Raw genomic sequence first — 27,029 nt, forward strand, 5'->3', positions numbered from 1 at the left:
TATTTGGAATGGAAGCATGATTGACAGCAGCCTGAGGGTTTGCGTTAGTTCCATGCCATTAAGGTTTACAAGTTCGTATGCCCATTTACCCTGGTATTTAATAAAAGGATCATTTGTCATGGCAACCTCAGCCTTAGGTAGGCTCTTCGGGCAGATGATCTACTCCCAGCCGAGGTACCCCAGGTGTTGGCAGGTCATCCCTCTCCCCCAGTACCGGGGTTTCAGCTCCGAGGCGCAGGCACCCCAGGATGCCCTGCAGACGGGGCAGGGGAAGGGTGGAGTTCAGACTCCCTGAAGGCAGGGATTTGATCCTGAATTTCTCTCATGCTAGCACAGCAGTCGTAGCCCCAGGGCTTTTAGGTGAAAGGGGCAGGGGATTTGAAAGGACTGGCTCCCTGTGGGGTTTCTGTAAAGACTTGACTGCATCTCAGTGCAGCGGGAGTTTGTTACCCGCCTGTCTGAGAGTAATGGGGTCACATCCATCCCTCATTCTCCACCTCCTCTGCTGGCAAGGGTGAGGCGGGTGCTGGTGCTTATGAATCCAGGTTTTGTGTGCCTAATTTTTGCCTGGAACTGAGTAAGGAGCTTAGATGACTAATCCTAGCTCCGAGCATACTTTTGAGCTAAGCACCACTTCTGGTTGTGCCTAAATCATCCGTGTTTATCCAGCCCTTAAGACTGTATTTAAAGCAAAAGCTTTGCTGGGTAGCCTTTGCTAACCTGCAATCAGACGGTCCTTTCATCAGATGGCTTTTTACCCCATTGAAGATTTCATGAGCCCACCCTCATACTACTTATTCACCAGCCAGTGTAGCACAGGTAAATTCCATTTGAACATGTGAGTTTTCTTAGCAGTGATAGTAATTTTTCTCTTCAGTTTTGCATGAGAAGTGATGTGATCTTGAAAGTTTTTAGTATAGAGAATAAAATTATTTCCGTGATTTTTGTGGTTTGGTGATAATGCTAGAAATCCAGAACCCAAAACAATTGCACATTGTACAAGGATAAACATTTAACAAAAAATGTCCTTTCTGTTTGTCCTAGCTCTACATTTATTTAAACCAGTTAGCTTATTTTAGCAAGTGGAACTGATTTTTTCAGATGAGTGACTCTGTTATCCTGAAAATTGTTCCTGCTTGAAAAACAAACTTGCTCACTGACATTTAAAACTTAATATCTAATGAAAGGACTGTGGTGGGGGTTTTTTTGGTTACTAGGTGTTTATCTGCAATTAGAGTGTCCCAATGGTTGCATAATGCTAACTTAAAATGTAAGCATTCATTACAACTGTATAACAGGTTATTGTCAGACTACCAATGGGGTCCTTAGAAAAATCTATTTAAAACAAGCATGTTTTAATTTTTGTGTGTATTAAAGAGCAACTTCTTTAATATTTCTTGTGTTTTACCACTGTGACTAGAAGTATGATTTCTGAACATATTTTTGTAACTCATTACATGAATGACCATGTAGTTTGTTAGGAGACAGGAAATTCTAAAAAGGTGGAATGGTTAATTTTTAAATGACAGCTATACCTTTTGCAGTTAAGATCCCTTCAGTATTCATGCAATGATAATACAGTGCTGTGCGCTAGAGATCCTTTGCATTGGTCATTTATCTGGAGTTAGAGATGTATTATTAACATGGGGAGGTGGATTTCACCTTAACTGCAGGAGCATATTAATGCATTCTCTGATTCTGTCCTTTTCCTTGATAGGTGGCCTGGAGCCCTTCAGAGCTAAGTTACATAGGTGAATAGTATGTGTGTAAAGTATACATAAAGGAAAAACTCCCCTAAATGATTATTCTGTAGGTAGTTCACTTTTGGTACAAAACAGTGCTGCTCCTTAGCTACATTGATTGCACTCCTTTGAGACCAATATTAAAAGGTAATACAGGAACCAGAACCACAGAGGGGTAAAATGGCTGGTACTGACGGGCAGAATGAATCGGTGAGCACGTTGGATGGAGCCAGGAATAAATCCCACACAGGTTTGCAGGGGGAAAGTCTGGTCCCAGAGGTGCTCCCTGTTCCTGGAGCAGGGCAGTTTTCAGCTCACCCCCCTCCCACTTCGGCCACCTCGTTGGAGGTCTGGAGTGGGGTCTGAGACCCAGTGATGTCAAGCCGTGGGTTCGGTCCAAAGTTCATGCAAATCAGCAACAGTAAGAGCCCCTTGACGTGAGCTGACTGTGGGTAAGGCTCTAAATCTGCTGAGGTGGCTGTTCCCATGTCTGTGTTTAATGGAAGGAGCAAGCTTTGGCTGTATCTTGAAGGTTTTCTGCCTGACCTGTTGGCAGCAGGCACTAGGGGTTTAAAGCTGTTTTCTAGATAATCATAGGAGAGTGTTGCAAGCAATAAACAAAGAATGAGCAGCTCTCACAGGCAGTGGGGTAGAAGGGTGCCTCTGTGCCCTTGCATCTCGGTTGTCGCTGTGCCCTGTCGTGTTTTAGCTAGCGTTTCGCAGCGCAGCTACCCTGCAGCCTAGGACTGAATAGGTTTCTACTTCAATTCACCGTTGAGACGAAAGAGCAAATTGTGGCTGCCCCAGCCCGATGACAGAGAGTAAGTCTACCAGTTTTTCAAGGACGAGGTGTTAAGAGAAACAAGGTAGAGACCATGAAGAATGAGGACAAGATACAAGAGCAAAGGAGCTCACTTTGTGGTTAGTTTTCTTTCCCTAGCAAGAAAATAACCTCCACTGGCAAAATCCCTCAACTCCCTGAAATTGGCAGCCTTTTTTAAGTAAATCCCAGATATTCATTGTTAATTTACTTTTATTTTCTTTTTGTTAATTTCTTTTATTTCAGCAGACCTTCCTGTGGAACAAACGGCTGGCTTCAGGTCCACAGCTAGCTTTAAAGTGGACGGGAGTTTGTCACTGGCAGTATTTCAGTCTCGTTGGAGTAAGCATTCTCTTGTCTAGGTGGAGCAAGGATAGCAGTGGTTTGGCATGCCCAGGGTGCACATGAGCTCGTGTACCAGCTGGTCAGATGCACGGCTAAACAGTGCAGGTGGGCAAAGGCACGTTCTCACGCTGAAGGAAAAGGACTTAGCTGTGTCAGAGCATCTTTGTAACCAAATCAAACAGAAAGTGCAGTAAAAGCAGTGATCTTTCTATACACCTTGTCTCTCAAATGGTGCTTGCAGGCTCTTTCATGACGGAGGTGGGCAGCTGGTGGGCTGTGACCACTGCCTGCTTCCCAGAAGTTATCATCGCTCTGGTTTTTCTACTTACACTTTCTCTCTCAACTTGCACTTCAATTGCAAAGTCCTCACATTCGGGCCATGTTGCCTGGTGTGCAGAGTGCTTAGGCAGAGGCGCACATCTCCATCTCCACTGCGCTCAGCATTACTGCTGCACCAATAAATACCAGTGAGGAGACGGATACAAGCAGGCAGCCCCGTTGGAAAAAGCCTCCTTAAACTTAAAGGGAAGTGAGGTCTTGCTCAACTGCAGTGCTGAATTTTTAAGCTATAATTTTAAAGCAGACTATAAGATTCAGTTTGCAGAATTCACTTAATAAAGTCATATGCTCCCCTATAAGAAAAGTCTTGTATGGGTTTCCACATACGCACTGTCTCCCTGCGAAAGATGAAATGGATGCAATAGTATTTGAATAAATCTCTCTTAAATAGGCACAAGGTTTTACTGTTATATGACATCTCCTTACACTGGGGAATGCTCATCCTCTTTTTCTAGAGAGAGGTGTGGGTTCCAGCCCCAAATAACAAATGAGGGTTGGTACAGTTATCTGTTGTTTAGAAATCCAAGTCCTGAGCTCTGGCCTCATGTGTTCTTGAGCAGATGCCAGCTTATATATTTATGTATTTATAGAGAATTGATAGCAGTGAATACAGTGAGAGGCTGTCCTTGGCTACAGCGGTGTTGCCCAGAATTTGGCATAACGCCCTATGTTCTTTTTCAATTGTGAATTAAATATTGAGGAAGTGGCCTTCTCTGGAGAATGCATGTGTTTCTATTATTTTTCTCTTTCCCTTCCTGTTTCTTTGAACCACTAAGGTCCAACTCTGTTAGGGAAGCAATCTGGTTGCCCAAGCAAACAGGCTGTATTTTTAGTATTAGACATCTAAACATATTGCTTCGATTAACTGTTTTACACCTTTATCCCCCTTTCCAGTTGCTGGGCTGGTTTCACAGTGATATGATCTCTGTGGAAACAGGTCAGGTCATGTATCCGTGTCTGTAGGCACCCTGAGACATGCTGTTTATGACAGCTAGCTATGGGTGAAGCCTGTGGCTTTGCATTTGTTTTATTTGGGAATCCTTGAAATCCCAGTCCCGATGCATAGGAGTAGCTGTTATGCATAGGTGAGATTTAGGAACTCTGTGAGTTTCTGTTGCATAGTGGCATTAAGAAATCCCATGAGGATCTGAGGAGCAGGATGGTGAGTTAATGAGAGCTGTGATAATCCTGTTATGATGGTAACATGCAGGATGATATGCAGTAGTGTTATGGCAGTAAGACTAATAAATTATTGCAAAGGTGAAACTGGACACGGCATTACTGTTTTGAAATGCACTTCACCTATTTGCAGGTAATGCTCAGATGTAAGGGTATTCTTCCCTCAGCTTCACATTCTCAATCTACATCTCGCTTCCATCCAGAGTTTCTCACTGAGTTTATGCAAACTAAAAGTTTAACAGAAAATCAGTTTGTAACAATCGTATTTTATCTTTAAAAAAGAATTTAAAACAGAATCAGTTGTATCTGTCTGTCATCTACTGTATGGGCATCATGAGCACCTTGCTCTGGATTTGTGCAGCTCAGAGCAAGGGTACAGCAATTCATCAAGGAACAGCAGAGAGCCCCTGGGCATCCCAGGAACATAAAGGAGTACTTCTAACAATGACATCATCAGCAGTGATGTCCTGAATGGGAGCATGTAACATCAGCAAATGGTATCAAAGAGTAAAGTCCCTGCTCCAAAATTAAATGAGGGGTATATTGCTGGATAGTGAGTCAATCAACAGAAAACAACCAAAGATACATGTCAAGAAATGCATGTTAAAAAGTTAACTATGTCAGGGTTTCTTGGAAAAGCTCATAAAGGAAAGACTGTAATTATAATTAGCTTGGTGAAGAAGGATTAAAAAGAGAGAACTGACAGTTAAACTGCAACTGCTTAGGAAAAGACTGTTTTATTGAGATACATTGAAACAGCATGAGATAGTAGGAAAACATCTACCTAAACTGTTAGATGGGTTGCTGTGCTGGAGAAGTGCATAGCCATGAAGCAGGTGAACCAGCTTGGCATAAGGTTGGCTTGAAGTACATCATAGCATTTATATATTTGAAATATAGTTGCTGTTTTTGAAGTTCATTGCCATATTTTTACTGTGTCATGCTATAGTTTTACAGTATAATACAGTATTGGTAAAATTCACAAGGATTCATTTACAGTGTTCATAGTCCTGAGGTTAGATGAGCTTCATGTGTTTATAGGATCAAACTTCGATATTTGATTGCTTAAATTTCATCCCTGTGGACTAATCTGAAAGAGGGTGAAATACCAGTGAGCTTTCAGTGGCCATTAGCTCACCTAAGCATCATGTCAAGTATGTAAATTGGTAAGATTTTTGCAAAAAGTCTGGGTATGCCCTATGCAATCCCCCAGGGTCCTCACTGATTTTGGCAGGGACTATAGTTTGACAACTTGAAAATCACTGTGGATGTACTGGGAAGAAGATGCAGAGACCAAGTTTGGGGAATGTTAGCTGTTTGCTTTTGTAGTAGAGAAAAAGTGATGATGATCCTCCCCACCTAGCACTGAAGTGGTATGAATTGCTGTAATTGCTGTGATTCAGAGCTGGGCAGTTCCAGGTGGAAGAGAATAAGCTTACTTAACAGTCAGTGGGCAGGATATGGAAAATTATGGGTCCTGCATAGCTGTAGCTTGGCTGTCTTCCACGTCGGTAGTATTTTGCATTGCTGTGTATGCTGTTAACACCTTGGTATATATGAATAGTGTGGTCATACTATAGCTGCTTGGGGAACTATAACTTCGAACTGTGTAAAATTTATTCATGTGATTTCCATGGAGAGGGGTTTTTTTTCTGATGGAAGATGGTTAATTAGAGTAGAAAGGTAGGAAAATAGAAGGTTCAAATGTATGCTTATCTCATCCAGTTAGCTTACCTGGTTTTTAGTTATGTGGTACCTTGCGTGGGATGTAAAAGTAATACGGAAGATATACCAGCAGGGGAGTTTCCACATATTTGTATTGCAGCCTCCAAAGATGTTCAGCAAACCTGGCAGCTTCTCTGCTGCCACTCACATTGCTGATGACACATGTTAAGGGGTGGCTCTGCTGTGCAGTATGGGTCAGGGACAGCAACATTTTGGTAGACCTGACGTGCAAATTATGATCACAGCATTTGGAGCTCAGCTCACACCTGTAGTTAAAAAAACAGCATAAATCAAAATGAAAAATACTATAATCAAAAATTTCTGTGTTTTATTAGAGCTCAACTAAAAGAACTGTTAATTACCTACAAGATTAGTGGATCTTTAATAGCTTCTATAATCTGTTTAGTTTTGTCCTGAGGGCTGTCTGATGTTGAACCACACATTATTAATTGCCATGGAGACCGTCAGGCAACCTGTGAAGACATCTTCACATTTACTCTCATTCCTATTTGAAACATTCATGGCACATATACTTCTTCTAGCCCTTTTTAACCCTTTTCCTGCAGCAAAGGAAGGATAGGGGTTGTTTTGTAAGTATTATTTATTCTTACTGTCAGGTATTCCAAAATTCAAATAAACACAGGCCAAAAAGTGTAAAAATTATTGAGGAAAATTTGGTGTCAGTCTGTTTCATCATTTCTGATAGGACTGAAGGCAGAACAGAAGCTATGTTAAAATAATAAAAAAAGAAGAAGAAGAAAGAAAATCCTTCATACCCATGAGGTACATGGGTTATCATTAACAGAGTTAATGTTGTCCAGAAAGGAAGTTCTGGGACTATATGGCTTGAGACACTGTTCTAATAAGTCAGGAGTGGTATCACATGGAACAAATTTTGCACTCTTTTTACTCAGGGGATCTGTTGTAGACAGTCACAGGGAACAGGGCTGCAAAATGAACCTGAGTGAGCTCTGGACAGGTGGAAAATGGAACAAGGAAAGAGCAATCCCTTCAAAATTATCTGCAGCCATTACTTCATGTTGTAATATTCCTCCCATCTCTGATGTTTTCTCCCTTCTAGGTTAGAGCAGTCCTACACATCATGCAACCCATTCTCTGTGTAGGATCGTGGCAAGTTCCAAATGATTGAGCAAGATGATATGCAGGAAAACTTTATGACCTTCATGGCATCCTGTTTTCCCTTTCAAAAACTGGTGCTTGAACATGTTCCCGGAATAATGTGAAAAGTAGGTAGTGTGCCCAACATATCATTTGGCTGGGGAGTGTAGGTGCAGTCTCACCTGCAAACATAAGGTATAAAGAGTAAATATTACTCTTTTAGAAGAAGATTTGAAATGGCATAAATTACCTGCAGTTTCACCTTCCTTGACAGCATAGGATAAAATGCTGGGGTTTGTGCGTGAGGAACTGAGAGGTGGCACAGACGATCTTCTGATGATTTTCTAATGTGATTTTTTGCATGTAACGTCAGGGCTTTTGGCCAAGAGTCAAGGCAAGGGGCTGTGGCAGTAACGTCCCAACTGCCAGGTGAGTTTTGACAGGGCTTATCTGGCAAATCTGCAGTGTCTACAGGAGGGTTTTCAGGCTGGTGGCATGTGTAGATTTCAGATTGAGCAAATAAGCTGACAAAATGGATTTTGAAGGTTGCTGTGTTACACTGAGAGGTCTTTGCCATGGACAAAGGAAGTGATAAATAGCTTTCCTTGAAATGGATGCCAGCCACAAGCTGTAAATCAGCCAGCAGGGAGGTAAAGCAACTAGAGAGACTCATTTCTCTCCTCAGAGAATGAGTGTCACTTCAAGAAAGCCCTTGTTTGATCATCCACAGGCCACTTGGACTCTGACGCTGGCACAGAAAGCAGTTGTCGAGCTTTGTGGTTTCTCGGTTTGGGGGTTTTTTTCAATTCTGAAAAATTAAATCCCCTGCTGGCAAAGCCTGTCCTAGCGTGCACTCTGTCCATCAGCTCTTGTTATTCAACCAAAAGCCTGCCTTTCACCTCTTCTTTCATGCTTTCTCCTTAGGTCAAAATAACTGCAGCTGCCTTTTAGTCTTTGGCTGTCAGACTGAGCTGAGCTGTTCTGTGCCTTCTGTAGCACTGTGGGCTCTTCCCCTAAACTGGTGGTGCATTTTCTTAATGAAACATAGGTTGGAGTTATCTAAAAGTCCAATTTTAAATGCCAGAGCAATGTAAACTTTAGTATTATCAGTAAATAATTCCAAAATTCTCCTTAGTGTTGGCAGCTGGTTTAAGAGTGAAGGAATGTCTTGCATGTAATTACATTACCAGGGGCTTGGTCAGTTCGGCTTAGCCAATCAACTATGTAATACTTTTTATCTATGGAGCAGTTATTTACTTAACTGGCTACATGTTTTTATCTTTTAGCATTTTTAATGTCCAGCAAAACCGTGAGAGTTAGAGTAACACTTTACTTACCAACATTTTAAATTGTTTAGATACAGTGAAGTGGAAGATAAGCTAAATGTTGTTTCTACCCAGGAGAATATTTGTAGAGGTGGGTTGTTCACTGGAAATGGCAATAAGAGACCTCGTAATGTGGTATAATCATCGATTACGCCTTTGCTAGGATGTCAGGAGCTTTTCCATTGTAATGAAACTGTGAGTGAATGGGAACATCTTTCCTGCAGCTGAAAAGATAGTTCATTCTGAATTATTGTGCATCAAGGCAGGGTGCATTGCACTACTGAGATGCAAGCTGCTGCTTACAGAAGAGGAATACCTGTACTGCTCAAGCCATGTGTGTCTGTTTCTGCTTATGGGTCTCCATCTGTACTCAGCTCCTGAAGTAATTATGGCTTCATCACTGAAGCACACCAGGCTTCTGTGAGTAAACCTGTAATGTTTCTGCAGCACTCTGCGGCTGCAGCACTGCAGCTTTTAGCTGTTGTTGTTACTCACAGTGATGTAGACCAAAAGCTGTAGGCTGCTTACAAAGACTTGTGGGAGGCAGAGCTGGTTGGCAGCAGTCTTTTATATTAGGGTTAGAAAACAACATTTCATTCATTTCGTGTCACTTACTTACTGAAAAAACTGTAAAGGACAGGAAACTGTTCTCCTTGCAGTTCCAGAGAATGCATTACTGTAGAGGGTAAGTAGTTTCCTCCATTGCTCATTTGCTAGTGGAGAGATGCTCAGCTGAACAAGGGCCAGAAATGGAAGTGGTAATCATTAAACAAGCAAATCCACCAGTTGCACTTTCCAAAAAAAATCATGGCAGAACATACTTCCCAATCCTGAGAGGTGCTGAGTCCTCAGTGCAGGGGCAGGAGGACATATTCGGTGCTGTGGGATGGGGTTGCTCAGTACCTTACAGAATCTCACATGGTCAGCTGCAGAATTTGTGCATCTGGGCATGGGAACTGTGATCTGTAAATTTCTCCCCTATCTGCAGAGCTATTCAGACACAACATTAAAGTGTGATTTGAATGTTCAGAATAGCAGATAGTGGTTAACTGTTTTTAAAAATGAGTCAAAAGTTGCTGTTTTCCCCCTGAGTTTTTTTGAGACACATTCCTTTGTGTTCCAGCAGTTGAGAAAATAACCTTCCAAATTAGTCATTTTGATTAATTTGGAGATTACCCCTAGTTAATCAATTCCACAGGGAAGAAAAGTTTTTCATGTGTCAATTGCCATTGCTTTTATTTTCTTTTTTATTTTTTTTTAGGTGAACATGTTTGTGGAAGGATTCCATGATGCTATTCTTCTTTATGCTCTAGCTTTACAGGAAGTCCTGAAGTTTGGTTTCAGTAAGAAAGATGGGGAAAAAATTGTTCAGCAAACACGGAACAGAACATACGAAGGTGAGAGTTAATATGGAATTCCAGCTTCAGAGTCAAAAAAATTCAGGTCTTTGTTGCGTGCAGAGTAAGGACCTGGGCCTATTCCACTCTTGAATGAGAGGAAAATAACCATATGAAACCATATGGCTCACATACCTCACCAGTCTGACTTGGTTTTTTTCACCAACCCTTGAGGTCTTACTCAGCTCAAAAAACTCCTAACAATTTAATGACCCTCACTGATGTTGTAAAGAAATACCAATAATTTTCTCAGGCTCCATTTTTGTTTTTTAAAAGATTACAGCTGCTCGCTTTACTCATGTGCATCTTTTAGCTCTGAGAGTGCTTCATTTTTTCCATTTGACTTTTTTATCTTAAAAGCCTGGGAATGGCTAGAAGCAAGCAGGTGCCAGGTTATTTTGTTTCTTGACGGGGCTCCTTTGGATCCTAGAAGGATTTCCCCCCAGCCTTCTTTCAGGAGCTGTGTGTGTTATCTCAGAGACAGGAGCTGAATAGCACTGTGCCTTTCTATGCCTAATCCTGTAGGTTGCAATTCCGCAGTGCAACCGGCACTTGTATGTCACCCTGCTGATGCAAAGCGGTGTGAGTGCTTTTGCCAGGTAGGGATCATAATAAAGAAACAGAGGATTACTGGATTCATCTCTCATCTCTTAGAATTTTCCCATCCATCTCTTATAATACTCCAATATTTTGGTGTAGGATTGGCGAGATTTCCTATGGAAATGCCTAAGAGGAGACATTTCCCCTAGATAAGAAGTGAATGATTATTTTGAATGTGTAAGAAAAACCTCAGTGGCCAGGTTCTCTGCTCTAAGAACACACTGGACATAGCAGAGGAAGGCAAGAAGGACAGCAGCTCCAAACCTCTTTTCTGTTCTCAAACTGTGGCCTGAACACAAGGCAAAAAGATCCCCAGGGCAGCTTAAGGCAACACAGGGATTGCTTTAATTATGCTGGTTGCAGTCATCCCATAAGGAGCCCTACACCAGCTGGAGATTGTGCTTGATGTCCCACTACCTCCCTTCGCATCCATGGCTTCCCAAGACATACTGTTTTAACAGAGGGTATTTGTGTGTCTAAGGATTTGCCTCACTGTTTGGTTATCCTGTGTATGAACAGATGCCCCAGCGCAGCCTGTCTGTGTTTTCTCTACTCCTGCTTCTCTGCTCCAGGAAGCCACCAGCTGGTGTGCCCATGCAAGTCTTTTATAGTACCATGTGCTCCATGCAGGTTCTGTGGTTGATTCTCACACCTTTCTTGTAAAACCAGCCAGGAGGAAAAAATGTTCTCTTTTCCCACTTGTGAAAACTAGTTTGTTGTTGCTGGCTGACCTGTCACAGCTATTCTGAAAATGTAGCTGTCAAGTTGAGCTGTGAGTGTGCAGTTGAAAAGGTCAAAATGCCATCTAAGTCATATACCATCTCCTCCCAGTGGCAGTACTTTGCTGGACATAATTTACAAGGATAAAACGGATTTTGAAAGAGGCCTTTAACTTGATGTCTTGCAAGCCAGTCCTTTTAGGAAAATTACGTCCCTTTATTCTGCCCGTAATCCCCTCTCTGAAGTGGTTGCAGCATCGCAGAGTATGGTCCATGCATAAACCCACCAGGCTCTACTGCAGGACCGAAGCTTTATAATTCACTTAAACTTTTGTGGGCCTTGATGATGAGAACTCCAGTTTCATTAATGACATCAATTTAACTGCTGACATCTAGATATCAAATTGCCTGGGCACCTCATTTTACAGCCTGCTCTGAATAGGAGACCCATCAGAAATTCAGTGGGATGTGGATGCTGTTTCCTGCAGTTTTCACAGTCTGCCAGCTGCAAAGGCACAGGCAACATCATGTGCTTAGGAAAGGATAAGGCTGAGGTGGATTTCTCACTGCTTGGGTTGTTAGAGACACCCTGGTATGACTGCAGGGCACTTTTTGTGGAGAATATTTTCTATTCATTGGCATTTCCTCTGAAAAAATAGCAACATTTTCTGTATGTAGGTATCTAACATAATAGAACAAAAAGACAATCTGGATAAAATCCTTCATCCAAACGCAGTTCTTCATTAAGTTTGTTCCAAAATTTCCTAAATACGTTTCTTAAGGAGGAACATTGTGGGAAATGTCAACATTTCAAAATCTTTGTTTCAATTCAGATGGAAAAGTTAAAAATTAGTCTTTCCCATTAAAAAGAAATCCCATAGGAATTCTGAGTTTTAGCAAATTTTAGCACCTACTTCTAAAAGCTGAGTTTTGGCTTTCATAGGCCAGGAAGGTGTCTGTTCCAATTAACACCTCCTGTCAGATCCAGAATCCAAATTGCCGTGTAGGCAAGGACGTTGCAGCTCTTCATAGTGGCCTTTTCCAGTGCTTTCACAGCCAAGTGGTTGTTAATACCCATTCTGTTTTCCTGCAGTAATTAAATAGGCAATTGTTTGATTACTGTATTGTTATAACAAAACAGATTCTTGACAATAATCTTTCGATGACCACTACATGTTTTGAAAATCACAGTAAGTTTAAACATTCCTGACCTCACTAAACGGGAATAAAGACAAGATAAATGGAGGTGTGTTAATCTGTTGCATGTTTACTATCATTAGGTATGTTGAGGGGAATATACACTCTGACTGAAGATCTGACCTCTCTCTTCTGATTTACAGTCACTGAGAACCTGATTCTCTACTGCTTTGTGTCTGGTCTAGTCATGTAGTTGGTGTAACATGGATGTATAATGATGCCTGTTTGAGTTGCACCAGTGTAAATGGCTATGTGTTGGTGTCAGTGGAGGATCACATTTGAGAATATCTGAGATGATAAAGCATATCAGCAAAGTCTTACAATGTCTTCATCATAGTTGATTGGTATTGTTTGATGGATTTTAAGAACCTGTTTGACTTACACCGCAAGGAATTGGAGCCATGCTCTTTGTACACAAGGGCATACATTGAAAGAAGAGGTTCAGACTGAATGCAAGGAAGTGTTTATTCACCATGACAGTTGGAACAAGTTGTTCCAGAGAGGTTGTACAGTTTCCATCCTTGGAGGTGTTGAAGACCAGATAAAACCCTGAGCATCCTCCTATTCTGATGCCCTGACGGACCCTGCTCTGAGCAGGAGGTTGGGCTCAAGACTTCTGAAGCCCCTTCAAACCTGAGTTATCCTACGACTCTTATGATTCCCAGTTTCCCTAAAGTTTCCTAGAACTTGCAAAGGAAGGAAGTGAACTGGGGGTCTAAAAATATAAAACATATTACGCAGTTAATCCTATGTAAATGAATGCGGGACTTAATACATATGTAGTGTACATGGTGCCCCTTGTCCACGCCTGCTCCCCTATCCCATCAGATGGAAGCAACATGGGACTGGCTGTATGGGTGCACGAGCCCCGTCAGTCTGTGGGGCATAGGGCTGTGCCCCTGCGTCCTCTGCAGCACATGAGCTAGACTGTCCTTATTGTGGCATCGTTAGATATTTCAAGGTTAGGCTTTCCGTAAATAATTCACGTTAAATATATTTGTGTTTTATTCTTGCATGCTGGCTTTTGGATTATTTTTTTCTTATGTATTCCCCAAACAGTCTCACACATTTGATATTTAGAAAGGAGAAATGTTAAGAATTCAGGAATGCAGACACTGAGGTGAAATTACAATTTCTTTTGGAATGCCAACAAAAATGCTGGGAGACTGATGAGGTTTCCTGTCATATCAGTCTGTAAAAACCTGTCCACTGTTTTCTTGTTTTCCTTGGAAAGACTCAGTATTTTAACTAATTAATTTTCTAATTCTTCACATGCAATTCTTTAGGCATTGCAGGGCAGGTGTCCATTGATGCCAATGGAGACAGATACGGGGATTTCTCTGTGATTGGAATGACGGACCCAGAGGCAGGCACGCAGGAGGTAAGGAAACAAACACCACTGCAATTGGCCACTGATGAATTAGCCAATGTGATGTAACACAATATCATCTGTTTACTTGGTGGGCATCTGTTTATTTAATATACACATTAAAATGGTATTGCTTAAGTTGATCAACCTGGAGACCAAATTCTTTCTGTAAAATAATTATCTTGAAGTAGTTATACTGAGCTTTTTTTAAACTTTCTTAACTTCTTTTCTTTAACAATCCATCTTTCTTCACATGATGCTAGAGTCTTTAAAATTTAAAGGGTGAAATCTCACAAGCTAGCTAGCACTGATAAATTCTGAATATGGGAAATTATTGTTTAAAATGAGCGAGGCCTTTTATTCATTGGTAAGAAGGAAGATTAATCTTATAGCAACAGGGATGCATGAGTTACCCTGATGTATAAACACAGTGAGTACATGTATTTTAATCTTACCCTGTGGTCAGCCACAGGCAGGAGTGCAGACCTTGCCTTACCTTGTTTGTCAGGGAGTAAGACCTGCGTGTCTTGTTTTCAATGTTTAAAAGACATTTTAATCAGACAGCTCCATGTACACCGCGTGGGTTATTCCACTGGACGCAGCAGGAGTGGAAGCAGCCAGAGTGTGAAAACGGCCTGTGAGAAATAGCACCAGTGGCACACAGAGAATAACATGATTAATAGCAATATTAATTCATACATTACCCTAACTCCAGCTGCAGCATAAAGCTTCTGTTAGTTGCAAAGTCAGCATCAACCTAAGCTTTGCTGGCCTCCCTTATTTCATCAAGCTCAAACATAAAGCGGCAGTAAATCTGAGCTGGTCATTTCTATGTGTGGATTTGAATCCAGTGAAGTTATGTTGTTCTTGTCAGTGCTGTGGCAGAGACAAATTCAAGAAGCCTTTTTAAAAGCATCAGGATGTCTAGTGTGTTTTGGTGTGTAAAAGTGACGGAAAAGCTACAGCAATAAACTGCAGACACTCCCAGGGTAGGAGTAATCATCATTAATTGAAGCTAGGAGTACAGATTTGTTGGGATAAGTTTGGTTTGAACAACTTTTTTGTATCTTTTCTGTTTGTTTGGTCCATTAGCTTCTTATCTAGTTTATCAATTTAATCCCCCTCTCCTACTCTTCCCATTGCTCTTTCACTTGCAATTTAAACTATCTTTGATTTCTTTCATGTTACATTTCTCCTTTTAACATATTGCTCATTTTAATTTCCCTCTGCTTTATGATGTATATAAATATACATGCAATTAAAATATTTCACATGTGACTACTTATTACTTGTGTCTGCTACATTTATTTCTACCCTCATGCCTCACTCTAAAAACATTGTTTCTTTGATGCCTTGTTTTATTCATTTTGCCAATTTTTGCTGTGTTTGTGTGAGAACGTTTCTCAGCTGAACTGAGCCAGATAAATGGATGTCCAGGCAGAGCTGTTTTCCCAGGTCCATTCACAGAGTTTAAAGCTGGAAGAAAACACAAGATTACCTAGTTTGACCTCTGCTGTGTCACGGGCAGGCAGGTTTCTTACCCTTGTATGGAGCCCTGTAGTTTACATGTGACTAAATCTCACGCGGTAACAGGCATTTGTTTTTAATTTGGAGACACTGAAGAACAGGGACTGCCCCCCTTGCTCCCTCGGTATTTGTTCCACTGTTTAACCACTCTTGCTCTTCAAAAATCTATATCCTACTTCTGGTCTGAATCCACTTGGTTGCTGCTTATAGCTTTTTGTACTTCTTAAGCCTTTCTGTGTGCTTTCACATTTAGTAAGCCCTGCTGGTAGAGGACTCTCCCACTCCTGTTTGATAAATTAAACAGTCTTTTAATGTATAGTCTGCTGCCTGCAAATGGTTTCTGAGGTTTTTTCCCTCTACTTTTTCCAGTTCATGCAATTTGCCTCTATTTTTGGACAAATGTTAAAAAAGTCTTTCTTCTAAGGATTTATCTCCCAGTTGCAAAACTGGGAGAGAAATTAGCTCCTTTATTTAGTGTGAAAACTACTTTTGTGTATCTAACCAGGACAAAAGTTACCTTTTAACTCTTTCCCTTCAAAATGAAATTTAGGTGAAAGATTTGAACAGGCTGTCAGTGGCTTGAATTCTAAATCCAGTGTATTAATAAATGGGGTTTTTATCCATGATAGGACAAATATGTCTTTTGATACGCTTCTGCCATCACTTCTGACTACTTCAGTGTCATGATATTTGGCCTTTATTACTGTACATAGATTTTTTTTGGAACTATTTTCAGATGAGTAACCCACTACTGTTAGTACAATTTAGTCCTGCAGCTTTGCAGCAGATCCAACATGTTATCTTGAGTAAAGTCTGGATTTACTGTTGAGGACAGGACCGAAATTCTAAAGTATCTTGATGAATTGGTCTGAAATAATAGTCCTGCCATGCTACCAGAATAATAAGCATGAAAGGCCTTTTCTGTGGAAATATCAACAACTGCAGAAATACAAGCTGGAGGATGACAGGCTGTGCCACAGTTCTTCAGGAGATTTGAAGATTTTAGCTGAACATGGTCAAGTACCTCCAGATCCGTGCAAAATAGAAAAGTCCAGCCTGGAGCATGTAGTCGGGAACCTCAGCCCACAAGGTACTTGAAATGATACTTTCACTTAACTGGGTGACAGTCCTGAGCACTCAACCCACTATAGAGCAATTGAAGAAAGCCCAGGGAGAGCAGGAGGAGTATTCAGAGGGTTAAAAAAACTTTTGTGAACTGGGTTTATATAGAAGAGAAGCTTCTGCTTGAGGGCAGACCAGATAAGAGCCTGTGAATATGTAAAGCAATGTTTCAGAGAGGAGGAGTCTCTAAGTCTGGTGGCAATTCGGTAAGTAGTGAAGGATAATTGCAACAAAGGAGATTTAGGTTACACGTTAGGGAAAACAACTGACAGTAAGGACAGCTAAATTCCAGAATAATTGCCTATAGGAATTGTGAAGTCTCCATCTTTGGAGGCTTTTAAGAACAGGTTAGATAAACATCTGTCAGGAATGCTTTTGTTCAGCTGATCCTGCCCTGGGGCAGAGTATACACTACATAACCTCCCACAGACTCCTTCAGTGTGATTCTCTGTGATTCAACATCCTGCCACAGGAGTCCAAATGAGTGATGCTGCTCTCCTGTTTGTTTTACTTCCCTAAATTGATACAAAAATCTTCTCATTCATTTCTTTTTTGCATAGGTGATTGGGGACTACTACGGAAAGCAGGGGCGTTTTGAAATTCGATCAAATGTGAAATATCCTTGGAATCATGGCAGGCTGCGACTAGATGAAAGCCGAGTTTCAGAGCACACAAACAATACACCATGTAAATCATGTAAGTTTAGTGACTTAATGCTTCTGCCCAGGCTGTCAGAGAGAGGAATCCGTGTGGTGATGCAGCATAACAGGCCATATTAAATTGCTTAGCACAGTTGTCCGGCTGAGACATAGTGACTATGTCTCTCTGCTGACTGTTTGGGAAGTTAAGGTGTGGCAGCTGTGGGTAGTACATGGTCTGAATCACTTCCCTGAACTTAAACATGACAGTAATCTTGATGCACAGCCCAGGACCCTGGAGGCTTTAGGACTTTCCAGGGGCTAAAAGGTAAAATCTCTTTTAGCCAGAAAGAAGGATATAACTGAAGCCCCAAAGAGAGTATAATCATATTGATAATTAGCAGCTGGGGAGGCCAGTGCTGATGGGAGCAGTGTTCTCCCAGTGCAGAATGATTTTGAATGCTATGAGAAGGCACTGCGAGGGGCCCAGTAGGCTGAGAAGTGAAGTCAGTTGAATGGGTCAACGCCTGTGAATCCAGAATACTGGGACTACCCTCCACAGAGAAGGTGTCCTTGTTTTCCAGTGTGCTGTCTTCGCAGACCATGTTGAAGTGAGCAGGACATTGCAAGGAGGTAAGGGTAGGAAGATATCAATCAGTGGCAAAAGGTGGTCTTAGCTTTTCACAGCAAACAAATTGCTAGCCCTGCAGTGAAGAGGTATCTGCAGCCTGATAATTCTTCAATCCCTGAAAAACCTATGTGTACACACATGCTGTAGAGACTGTTTCCAGGCCATAGCCTCTATGCTCAGCATGGTGTAGCTATGCACCTTTTTCCTTCCAGACAGCCTGATGTACAGACAAAATCCCCTCAAAGGGTCATGGATAAATGAAGAGGAGGGAGCAGAAATTTCCTTAATATTTCTCTGTTCCTTTCTGCAAACCCAGGTAGGCATGGAAAAGGGAGCAGGCTGAACCCACATGAAAATGCCATTGTTCTTCAGCTGCCCTGCACTTTGCAGAGTGACAGTCCTCATCTGGGCTCCACTTCAGCCACTGTGTCCCTGCTCTGCCTGTGTTGACATTTGGAGGAAGGCAAAGCTCATATGGCTTTAACTAGAAACAGCATAGGTTCAGAAAAAAAATATAATTGAGGAGCTGTTGGATAATCATACAATCATTTTAATAAACCTGGGTGATAGAGGATTATGATGCTAAACCAGTTGAAATGAGTTTGTTTCTGTTATAATGACTTGGGGCATATTCAGTAGTGATACCTAGTATATGCATCACTGTAATCCCAGTCTGTGTTATGATTCAGACCAAGCTGTCCAGACCAGCTTCTTAACAACATTCCTGTGTATCACATCTCTAGAATTGTGTCTTCCTCTGACACTGATCTCGGGGACTTGTTTAACCCCAAAGAAAGCAAGGACAAAAACATGCAGAAACTGGAACTAAGGAAGAGGTTCCCATGGAGTCCTGAGCTCTGAAAGGCTTTAGTTATTATCTGATGTTGGATGTTGTTCCTAGTTGTGTGTATTTTCCAATATGTGAATGCAAATAGTTCTCAATATGAACCCTGATTGTTTATTTTTCCACTTTTCAAGCAGGTGGTCTAGGAGAATCAGCAGTTACAGGAATAGTTGTGGGAGCCTTGCTTGGAGCAGGATTGCTAATGGCTTTTTACTTTTTCAGGTTGGTCCAATTCATTGAAAGTTCTGTAAACTCTTTACTCATCATCCAAACCTCTCGGCTCCTGGCAGCACATCTTTGATGGGAGACAGAGAGGCACTATAATAATCTGTGGTAACGTTCCCACCAAAGACAGTGAACACACTTTGATTGTCCTTTTGTGTATAGCCAAATCATTTTATTGACTCAGAGCCTTATCCTGTAACCACTTACATCTCTTTACTCATGGAAGTAATTCCAGTGAGTTCCAGTCATTCACAGTTGCTTTACTAAAAGTGCCCTGGCCTTGAAAGCCTTCTTTGTTTGGTGTTCCTTGCCAGCACAATTGTGCAGGCTGTGATCATGCAACAGATTTATATCTCTTGCCTGGTACCATGCTTAGTTTTTGAGTACGGAGTGGAATTGTACTGGAAGCTAGAAAGAGATTCTCTTTTGGTATAAGACAACATTTGGATTTCAAAGCTGTGCATTTAACTTAATAAGCTGAGGTCAGTGCAGGGTGATTAGTGTTTTATTCCTGTTTAAGTAAAATAATTCTTACACTGCTAGTCAGCAAGTCTAAAGTCTTGAGAGTTGATCCTACATTGACAGAATAAATTAGTTATACATGTTCAGCATCTTATATGTACTGTAATTTATCCTCTTATGCTATAGAAGAGAAAAGGCAGATAAGAGAATAGAATTAACTTCTGCATATAAGAATCAAATAATTCAATCCAATAAAAGTATCTGTTTATAAAAAAATGTTAACAAAAAGAAACAAGCAAAAACTGCTTCAATTCACCAGCACACCACCAGGGTTTCAAAAGATCCCAGAACCAGGATTATTCATCAGGTGCTTACAAGTGAAATTCTGCAGGGTGGTTTTATTCTTGCATGTGTTTGGTGCTTATATAATATGTTGTTTGGGTTTGAGACAAGTTAGCTGGGACTAATTAAAGACTGTCTTTAAAAGAAAAAGAAAATACAAGTCTGTCTTTATATTGTATGTCATCAGAGGTTCTTGCATCTTTTATACATTCTCAATCTGAGATGATAATTTTTAGGTGTGTTTTTTGGCATTGCTGATACTGGGAGGGAATTGGTATGTGAGGACAAGAAATGAGGCAAAAGACGTATCCTGAGCTGGTATAAAACTATGCAAAGCATCATTGTAGGAACAGGACTTAAACTCGTAGTCATCTGACACAAAGATTTGGATTGGAAATATATGTGAGCAAAGGTGGGTGTCTGTAAAAGTAGATGTACACACCTCAGCTCAATCTGAGTCTTTGTATTTATGATGAGAGGGGAGGAATGAGCACTTTTTTTGGTGCAGTTCATGTCATCCTCATGTAAGAGCTAAACCAGGTCAGAATAATGCCTCTTAGAAATGCCTGTTTCTCTCCATTGACTGAAGGAAGCTGTGAGTACTCTGTCAGATGGATTTGCACGTTGGAGATGTCTAAAGGCACATGGGTGAATTTCACTCTGGAGATCTGATTATACTCACTCAAAGCAGGAATAGGGACAACCCTCTAATTCCACCATTAGAATAAACATATGAAACATAGTGTATCAGGATGAATGGGTCAGATTTTCAGGAAATGTAGGTCTATCAATTGTGCGCCTGGAAGTAATTTGTACCTTCAGCTTCTGCACCTTTCAAACTGCGTATGTACCTTCTGATTACATCTCATTTGAGTCTGTAATTACCACAAATGAGCATGCAAACACAGCTTTGAGTGTGCATGCAAACTGTTAAAAGATCTAGGTGGTAGTTCTGATAATGTAGCTTTGAAAGGATTTAAACTTAAAGAGCTACATTGCTAAAATGCAGTCCTGTCCTTGTGCATGAGCTACTACTGTGCATGCTCTAACCTGTGGAAGGATCTGACTTGAAAATACATAAATGAAAAACATAGGTTTTTCAAGTTATTTTGGAGCCTACTGATACAGACACAAATGTCTAGAGAATCTTTTCAGAACTTCTAGGTTCCTACTTTCTATTGAGCCATGTTACCAAATTAAAACCTTGGTTTTTTGAAAATTATTCTTCCACTGCTACATATCTAGCTCTGACTCCTGTTAAATGTGCAAGTGGAGCAGAGCTTTCCTTGGCATACAAGCTTTTTGTCATGCATCTGCACAAGCAGTACTGTATGCACATGGGACTGGACTAATGTGTATACAGGGTTTCAGACCCTTCTGAAAAACTGGTCCTGAAACTCAGTAGGAGCATAAATGCATAAAACATAAATGTGAATCTTCTTATGATTTTGGGGGGAGATTTGGATACTAAAGGGGAAACTGAAAGGCAGGCAGAGGCCTTGTTTGATGTATAAAGTAACATAACAGTATTCTTCAAAAGGCCGTAGAGGAAGACACACAGGAAAAACTGTGTTTGATGCATGAGCAATTGTATTTATTTCTTCTCTATCCTCTACATCCCCTTCTTAATTCATCATACTACCTCCTCTGACATTACAAACTTAGTAGCTTTCTCAGAGGGAAAAGGGAGGATTAGTTAGTTAATACATGGTTTCAGTGAGAAACCCAACTGAATAAGGAGTCAGATCTGTTGTTTGAACTCTGCTGAAAGTGCGTTCCGTCCCTGTTCCCCCCCGCCTTATACTGGAAGGAAATTTGGCTTTGATCAATATTAAGCAGTGATGTGACACAGTTCACATGAGACTTCACAAAAACTTCCTAATCACTTAGATCAGAAATTTTCAAAGAAGCAAACGTCTGTGTCTTGGTGCTTTGAGACTGCCGTGTAGAAATTAACAGGCATTCTTGAGCCTGGGTAAAAAGTTTCGAGGCAAACCACTTTAATCTTTGACCAGGGTTTCACATTCTGCCACATTTCATTTTTCAACTGGCACCCAGCTGTCCCCTACAGGCATTCTTTATAAGGGAAGTCCTGTTATCCTATAGCTGGAGAAGGATTTCTCACTCTGTTCCTCTCCTTTCATGCAGAAAGAAATACAGAATAACTATTGAGAGAAGAACTCGACAGGAGGACTGTAACATGGGGAAACATCGGCAGTTACGTGAAGACTCCATTAGATCTCATTTTTCTGCTGCATAAAGAAAAAGAAGAAAAAGAATCCCTTTCTTCCTAGGGAAAAAAAAGAATTAGGGAAAAGTACACAACCAAAGACATCAGTGTAAAAAGAAGAGGCTCTTGAAGAACTCACTCTTTCAAGCAGTAATTTTGTCTTAATTTCTTTCAGAAGCTCAGGAATGATTTAGTAATCACATATGCCGCATGGCCTTTCATCTCATGAAGAAAGAAAATGATGCAGTTTGATGTTATAGGATGTACTTAATATGTAAAGACAGTATTTCTTAAGGCATATATTAAGGGCAGCAGATATGGGTTTAGTTGATGGGGAATGCCTCATTCTGTTCCCTTTTTTTTTTTTTTTTTTTTTAGCTCCCACCACCTCCTTCCTTAATTGGATCTCACCCATGGGTATCAAGTATGGTTTCACAGGCACAGGTGCTGGTTGCTGTCAAAGGGAAAAAAGGGATTCATTTGGGGTATGATCCTGCATCACTGAATCATTGCCATTAATTACAGGGGATACAAGATTGGGCATACGGAGTTTAGTTCTGGGAGGGAACAGGCACTTGGGTGTAATTAACTCCGCTGAGAAAGTCAGGCAGGTGGAAACACACACAAACCCTTCTTTCCTTGTTTGTGTAGTATCACAATCAAAAGCACTGATTCTCCCTCTTAGGTGAAGGGAGTTAGGAAAAACTCCAGTGAAAGATGATGAGTTTCACTGGTGTGAAATAGTGAGAGGGAAGACAGTCAGGCCTCCTGAGAGGACTGGCTAATTCCTCAGTCTTATACATGTTTTATCATGCTCTTTGCTCTCCACTGCCATGACTTTTCAGAGAGGCAAATATAGTCCATGTAGAGCCTGGTCCTGCTCCCAGTGAAGTCAATGGCAAAATTCCATTAACTTCAGTGAGCACAGGACTGCATCCAAAACTGTAAATACGAAAGTGTTTGTATAGCTGAGGCAATTCAAAAGGGGATCTTTTTTGTGTAAAAATGACATTCCATGCTACCATTTTATTTTTAGGATATTTTTTATCTTGTATTTTTCTATTAAAGTATCTATTTTTGCTTTGGTAGGATTAAAAATTAAGGGAGAGGATGTTTTGAAGACATATTTTTTATGATAGGAGTAACATGCAGGGAAAGTCAACAGCTGTAAATACATTTTAGGACCAGTATTTAGGGGAAGAGAAGTGACTTTGTGGACGGTAACAGACTTTTTGTCGCACTTTCTTCTCCAGGCATGTACAACGTTCAAATAGTTATTTAAACAATAGGAATGCAGTTATTGAGTTGTCTATGTGATGGTGGCCCTGATCCTGAAAATAATGAACTTTTCACGTGTTAAATAGTCCTACATTAGTTGGTGAGACTAACTATTCATGTGTGTACAGTTAAACATGCAAGGAACTACCTTCAGGGATCGGGTTGGTAAAACACTACTCTAGGGCTGACTTTAATCCTGCTGCCATCAGTATCCCTTTTGTCACTGGCTTTACCAGGAGCAAAACTGAATCTGTGATGAATTAGCTACTGACAGGTTATTTTATACTAGACAAAGGAGAGCCCTGCACTTTCTAGTCAACAAATGGAAATGAACAGTGCATATTACAGATGTGGTGAAGAAGACCCGTAAAAATATCATCTGTGGGAAGCCACAATTTTACATTCCAGCACCTCCCAAGGAAGGTGAACCTTTCTTGCACATTAGAACATTTTAGGTCAATGGGGTTTAATCTTTCTAAATTGGTGCACACCTACCTGTGTGTTTTTCCCATGGAATTGTGGAGATCACTTAAGACATTTCACATGGTTCTAGTGCGTGAAATCTTTTAGTTTATCCTATTCTGATTTCATAAGCAGAACTTTCTGGTCTCAGCAGTCATAGTCAGACTTGAAAGTTAATCTCCAAACTGGCGCTGAAGCCTGTGTTCTACAAAACTTCTAGGCCCTGAGAAGCCAGAGTGCCAACTGAGAGAAACCATTTCGGGGTAGCTGGAAGTGAAGGAAGCGTGAAAGCTGGCTTTGTCCTCTTTCTGCTGCCTTTTATTTGTTGATGGGGAAATACCCCATGGAGTATTTCCTTGGACTTTTTTTTTTCTTATGTTTCACTTGTCTCTTAGCGTATGCAGGGGTTCATCACCTGCCCGTGTGAAATATAGTCCCATGTCCCAGGCAGCCAGAGGGCAGGGCTTCCTGCCTGTCAGGGCAGCTCCATTAAAGGTGGTGGATGTAGGCCAGGTAGATTTGGTGTCCTTAGGACTCACTGTAACAGCTGTTGGTCACACGGTAGATTTACATCATTCCATTTCCCAGTCTGGGCCTGTATGACTTCTGCAAAGGTGCCTTAGCCAAAGTAACACTGTTGTCAACGGACAGTTTTCTGAAGTAACCTCCTTATCTCATGGGCACCAGAGAAGAATGTAGGCTAGAGCAGCATTCATACTGCTGTGGAGCTGGGGAGAAAAAAAGACTTCCTGATTAATTTCTGGAATTTTTTTCAAGCAGTTGAGTTTGTCTAGCCTCTGGGCATGCTTAAGGTTTGAGTTTTTTAAAACAATTTCCAAGGGAGTTTTGATCTACTTCTTGTTTTGCAAATATACCTTTCAGCATTTTTACTTTCTTTTACCCATTTGACTACTTTGCTACAGAAAGAAGGAAGAAATATTTTTAAATATGTAGGAAAAGAGAGTATGATTTGAAGCATAAACTTTTTTTGAAATTATGTTTGTTATGACTTGCCTTGCAGTGTGAACTAGTACTCAGTCACTGGTTAGGGAGCAAGACAGTAGTGTAGATTGACATTTTTCCTGTGCCACGCATAGTCAGGTCAGACCAGAATATCTGAGCCAGGAGATGTGGCTGGGACAATAAATTGTTAGACAGCTTTTTTATTGCATCATCTTACTATAACTAAACTTATTAAAAAAATCCCCTATAGTGAAAGGTCACTTTTTAATTAAAAAGATAATAATTCTGATCTCCAGTTTTATGTAGGGTTTTTAATCATGACCTCAAGAAGTGTTTTTATGAGATGTCTGTTGGTGGGATGCTGATGGAGGCCTAGCCACAATTTTACATTCCAGCACCTCCCAAGGAAGGTGAACCTTTCTTGCATATTAGAACATTTTAGGTCAATGGGGTTTAATCTTTCTAAATTGGTGCACACCTACCTGTGTGTTTTTCCCATGGAATTGTGGAGATCATTTAAGACATTTCACGTAAGTAGATAACTGTATAGCATAAAAAAACTTGCTCTTCTTAGCTGCCTTTCACAGGCCTCTTGCTAATAGTTCCCAGGTCTTCTATGGACCATAGATCAAAAAATGCCTTGAGTTTAGATTATTCAGCAGAGAGATTCTTTACCAGCTAATGCACTTTTCCTTTCTGGTTCATCTGCATTAACTCAATGCCACAATGTTTAGGCTTCAAACTCTGCAAGGGAATGTCTAATCAAAATAATAATAATTGATTCTCAAAAGAGTTTTGAAAACCTACATTTTTGGCTTCATCAGATTGCCCATATTACAAACATACGTCTGTATTACAGAGCAGCACAAGGAGGGCCTTGAGTCAGCTCAGCACTTTAGAATACACTTAAAATATGCTCAACTTCAGCTTATAAGTGCTTTGCTCACTTGGGACCAAAGGGCATGATGCTGGCCATTGCTGAACCAAAGGGAATCTTGCCATGTGCTTGAATCGGAGAAAGGTTGGCCCCATAGGCTGTATGTTCATTGCTAAATCTTACAGTTGTGCCTGTTAAATTGAAATTGAACTAGTGGCTTTGTACTTCTTGTTTGTCAAAGTTTGACAAATTCTGCTAATTTAGCATTTTTTAAAATTACCAGATATTGGTCAGCTTAATAGCTGATTCAAACAAGAATCTCTTCTTGAGGATTCTGTGGACAAGTTACCTGACTTCCACCCTCCTATCTTCAATGTGTAGACTTCCGTTGCAAGTTGACAAAGATGAAGCAAAACTTTCAATAGTACCTGTGATTTAGTATGCTGAGACCCACAACTTTAGAACCAGATGCCTAGATCCTTTGTCCTGGGCCATTGGTAGTTCTGGAATTTTTGTTTACGGACAGTTGTGTGTGTACTGAGTTGTTTGTGACTACCACCATCACCAGTTAATTACCAGTTCCTTCTGTGATGTGCTTCACCGAAGACCAAACACAGCTAAGTTCTGAGAACATTCAGTCATTGCTAAAACTTTTGATTGAGAGTGCTGTGCACCTTCAAGACTGTGGTCAGAATTCAGCTTATTAAAGAGTTATATTCATTGACTTCTGGAAATAAATTTTCTTGATTTATTTACATTTGTTTTTAAGAAATGCTTTGTTGCATTATTGAAAGTATTTTGTTGGTTTTTAATGGTGAATTATTAAGGTGCAGCTAATGCTTTGAAAACATTTGTGCTGGACAAAATAAGAGTGTACTCCCTGACAGCATGTTTTACTGGGAGGGTGATCTCTGATTCATTTTTTGGCTTGGAGATGCAATCACACTCTCATTAAGCTGATGAAAAACACTTCTCATTGATTCAGTGGAAGTAAACTCAGGCCCTCAGTGAAGTGTCTTCAGGCGTTAAAGTCAGCATCTTGAAGCAGTTCAGAGTGAATTTCTCAGCTTTGCAGTAGAACAGGCTGCATCAGCCTTAGCTGACCTTGGCTCCAATGCGATTTTCACCTCATGAATGCCATAATGCTTTGGAAAGCCAAGAATAGACATCAAAGACAGGAAGCTAATAGTCCTGGTCATAAATTTCTTTGGCAATTCAGTCCACCTTTTCCGGAGCTCAAGACAGTTCCACATCCTTCACTACCCTCCTCTGTGCTTTAGAGTAGCCATGTAGCTGTTCTGTTTCTTTAAATAAAGCAGTTGAGGTTATTTTTCCTCATTTTCTCCCAGGGTAGAGTGAATACTCTTGAATTCCCCATTTTTTTTCATGCTCTCGTCTCTAGCTTCCGATGTACTTTGAAAAGAGACAGCCATTTTTCCATCATTTAGTCAGAAATGCTCTGTCTTTACTGAGAGGTGGCTTTTACATAACTTCAGCCATTGTTCATTGCCGCCATGCTGCTCAGCTGCCAACACACTTTGTGTTGACCCAT

General features: G+C 40.8%; 1 protein-coding gene across 2 annotated transcripts in view; it reads left to right on the plus strand.

Moving 5' to 3' along the window:
• The window catches only part of NPR3 (natriuretic peptide receptor 3), a 42,099-nt gene extending 18,542 nt beyond the window's left edge, over positions 1 to 23,557 (plus strand). Inside the window, exons 4-8 of one of the 2 annotated variants that reach the window (XM_052777074.1) lie at positions 9,856 to 9,991; positions 13,794 to 13,888; positions 17,086 to 17,221; positions 18,773 to 18,860; positions 21,816 to 23,557. In XM_052777074.1, coding sequence (XP_052633034.1) covers positions 9,856 to 9,991; positions 13,794 to 13,888; positions 17,086 to 17,221; positions 18,773 to 18,860; positions 21,816 to 21,927 — 567 coding nt within the window. In that variant the 3' untranslated portion in view covers positions 21,928 to 23,557. The remainder of the gene's footprint in view (positions 1 to 9,855; positions 9,992 to 13,793; positions 13,889 to 17,085; positions 17,222 to 18,772; positions 18,861 to 21,815) is intronic. The other variant, XM_052777075.1, reaches the window with a different exon arrangement.
• The last annotated feature ends 3,472 nt before the right edge of the window (positions 23,558 to 27,029 follow it).

The sequence above is a fragment of the Harpia harpyja genome, chromosome Z (genome assembly GCF_026419915.1).
Source record: "Harpia harpyja isolate bHarHar1 chromosome Z, bHarHar1 primary haplotype, whole genome shotgun sequence".
NCBI lineage: Eukaryota > Metazoa > Chordata > Aves > Accipitriformes > Accipitridae > Harpia > Harpia harpyja.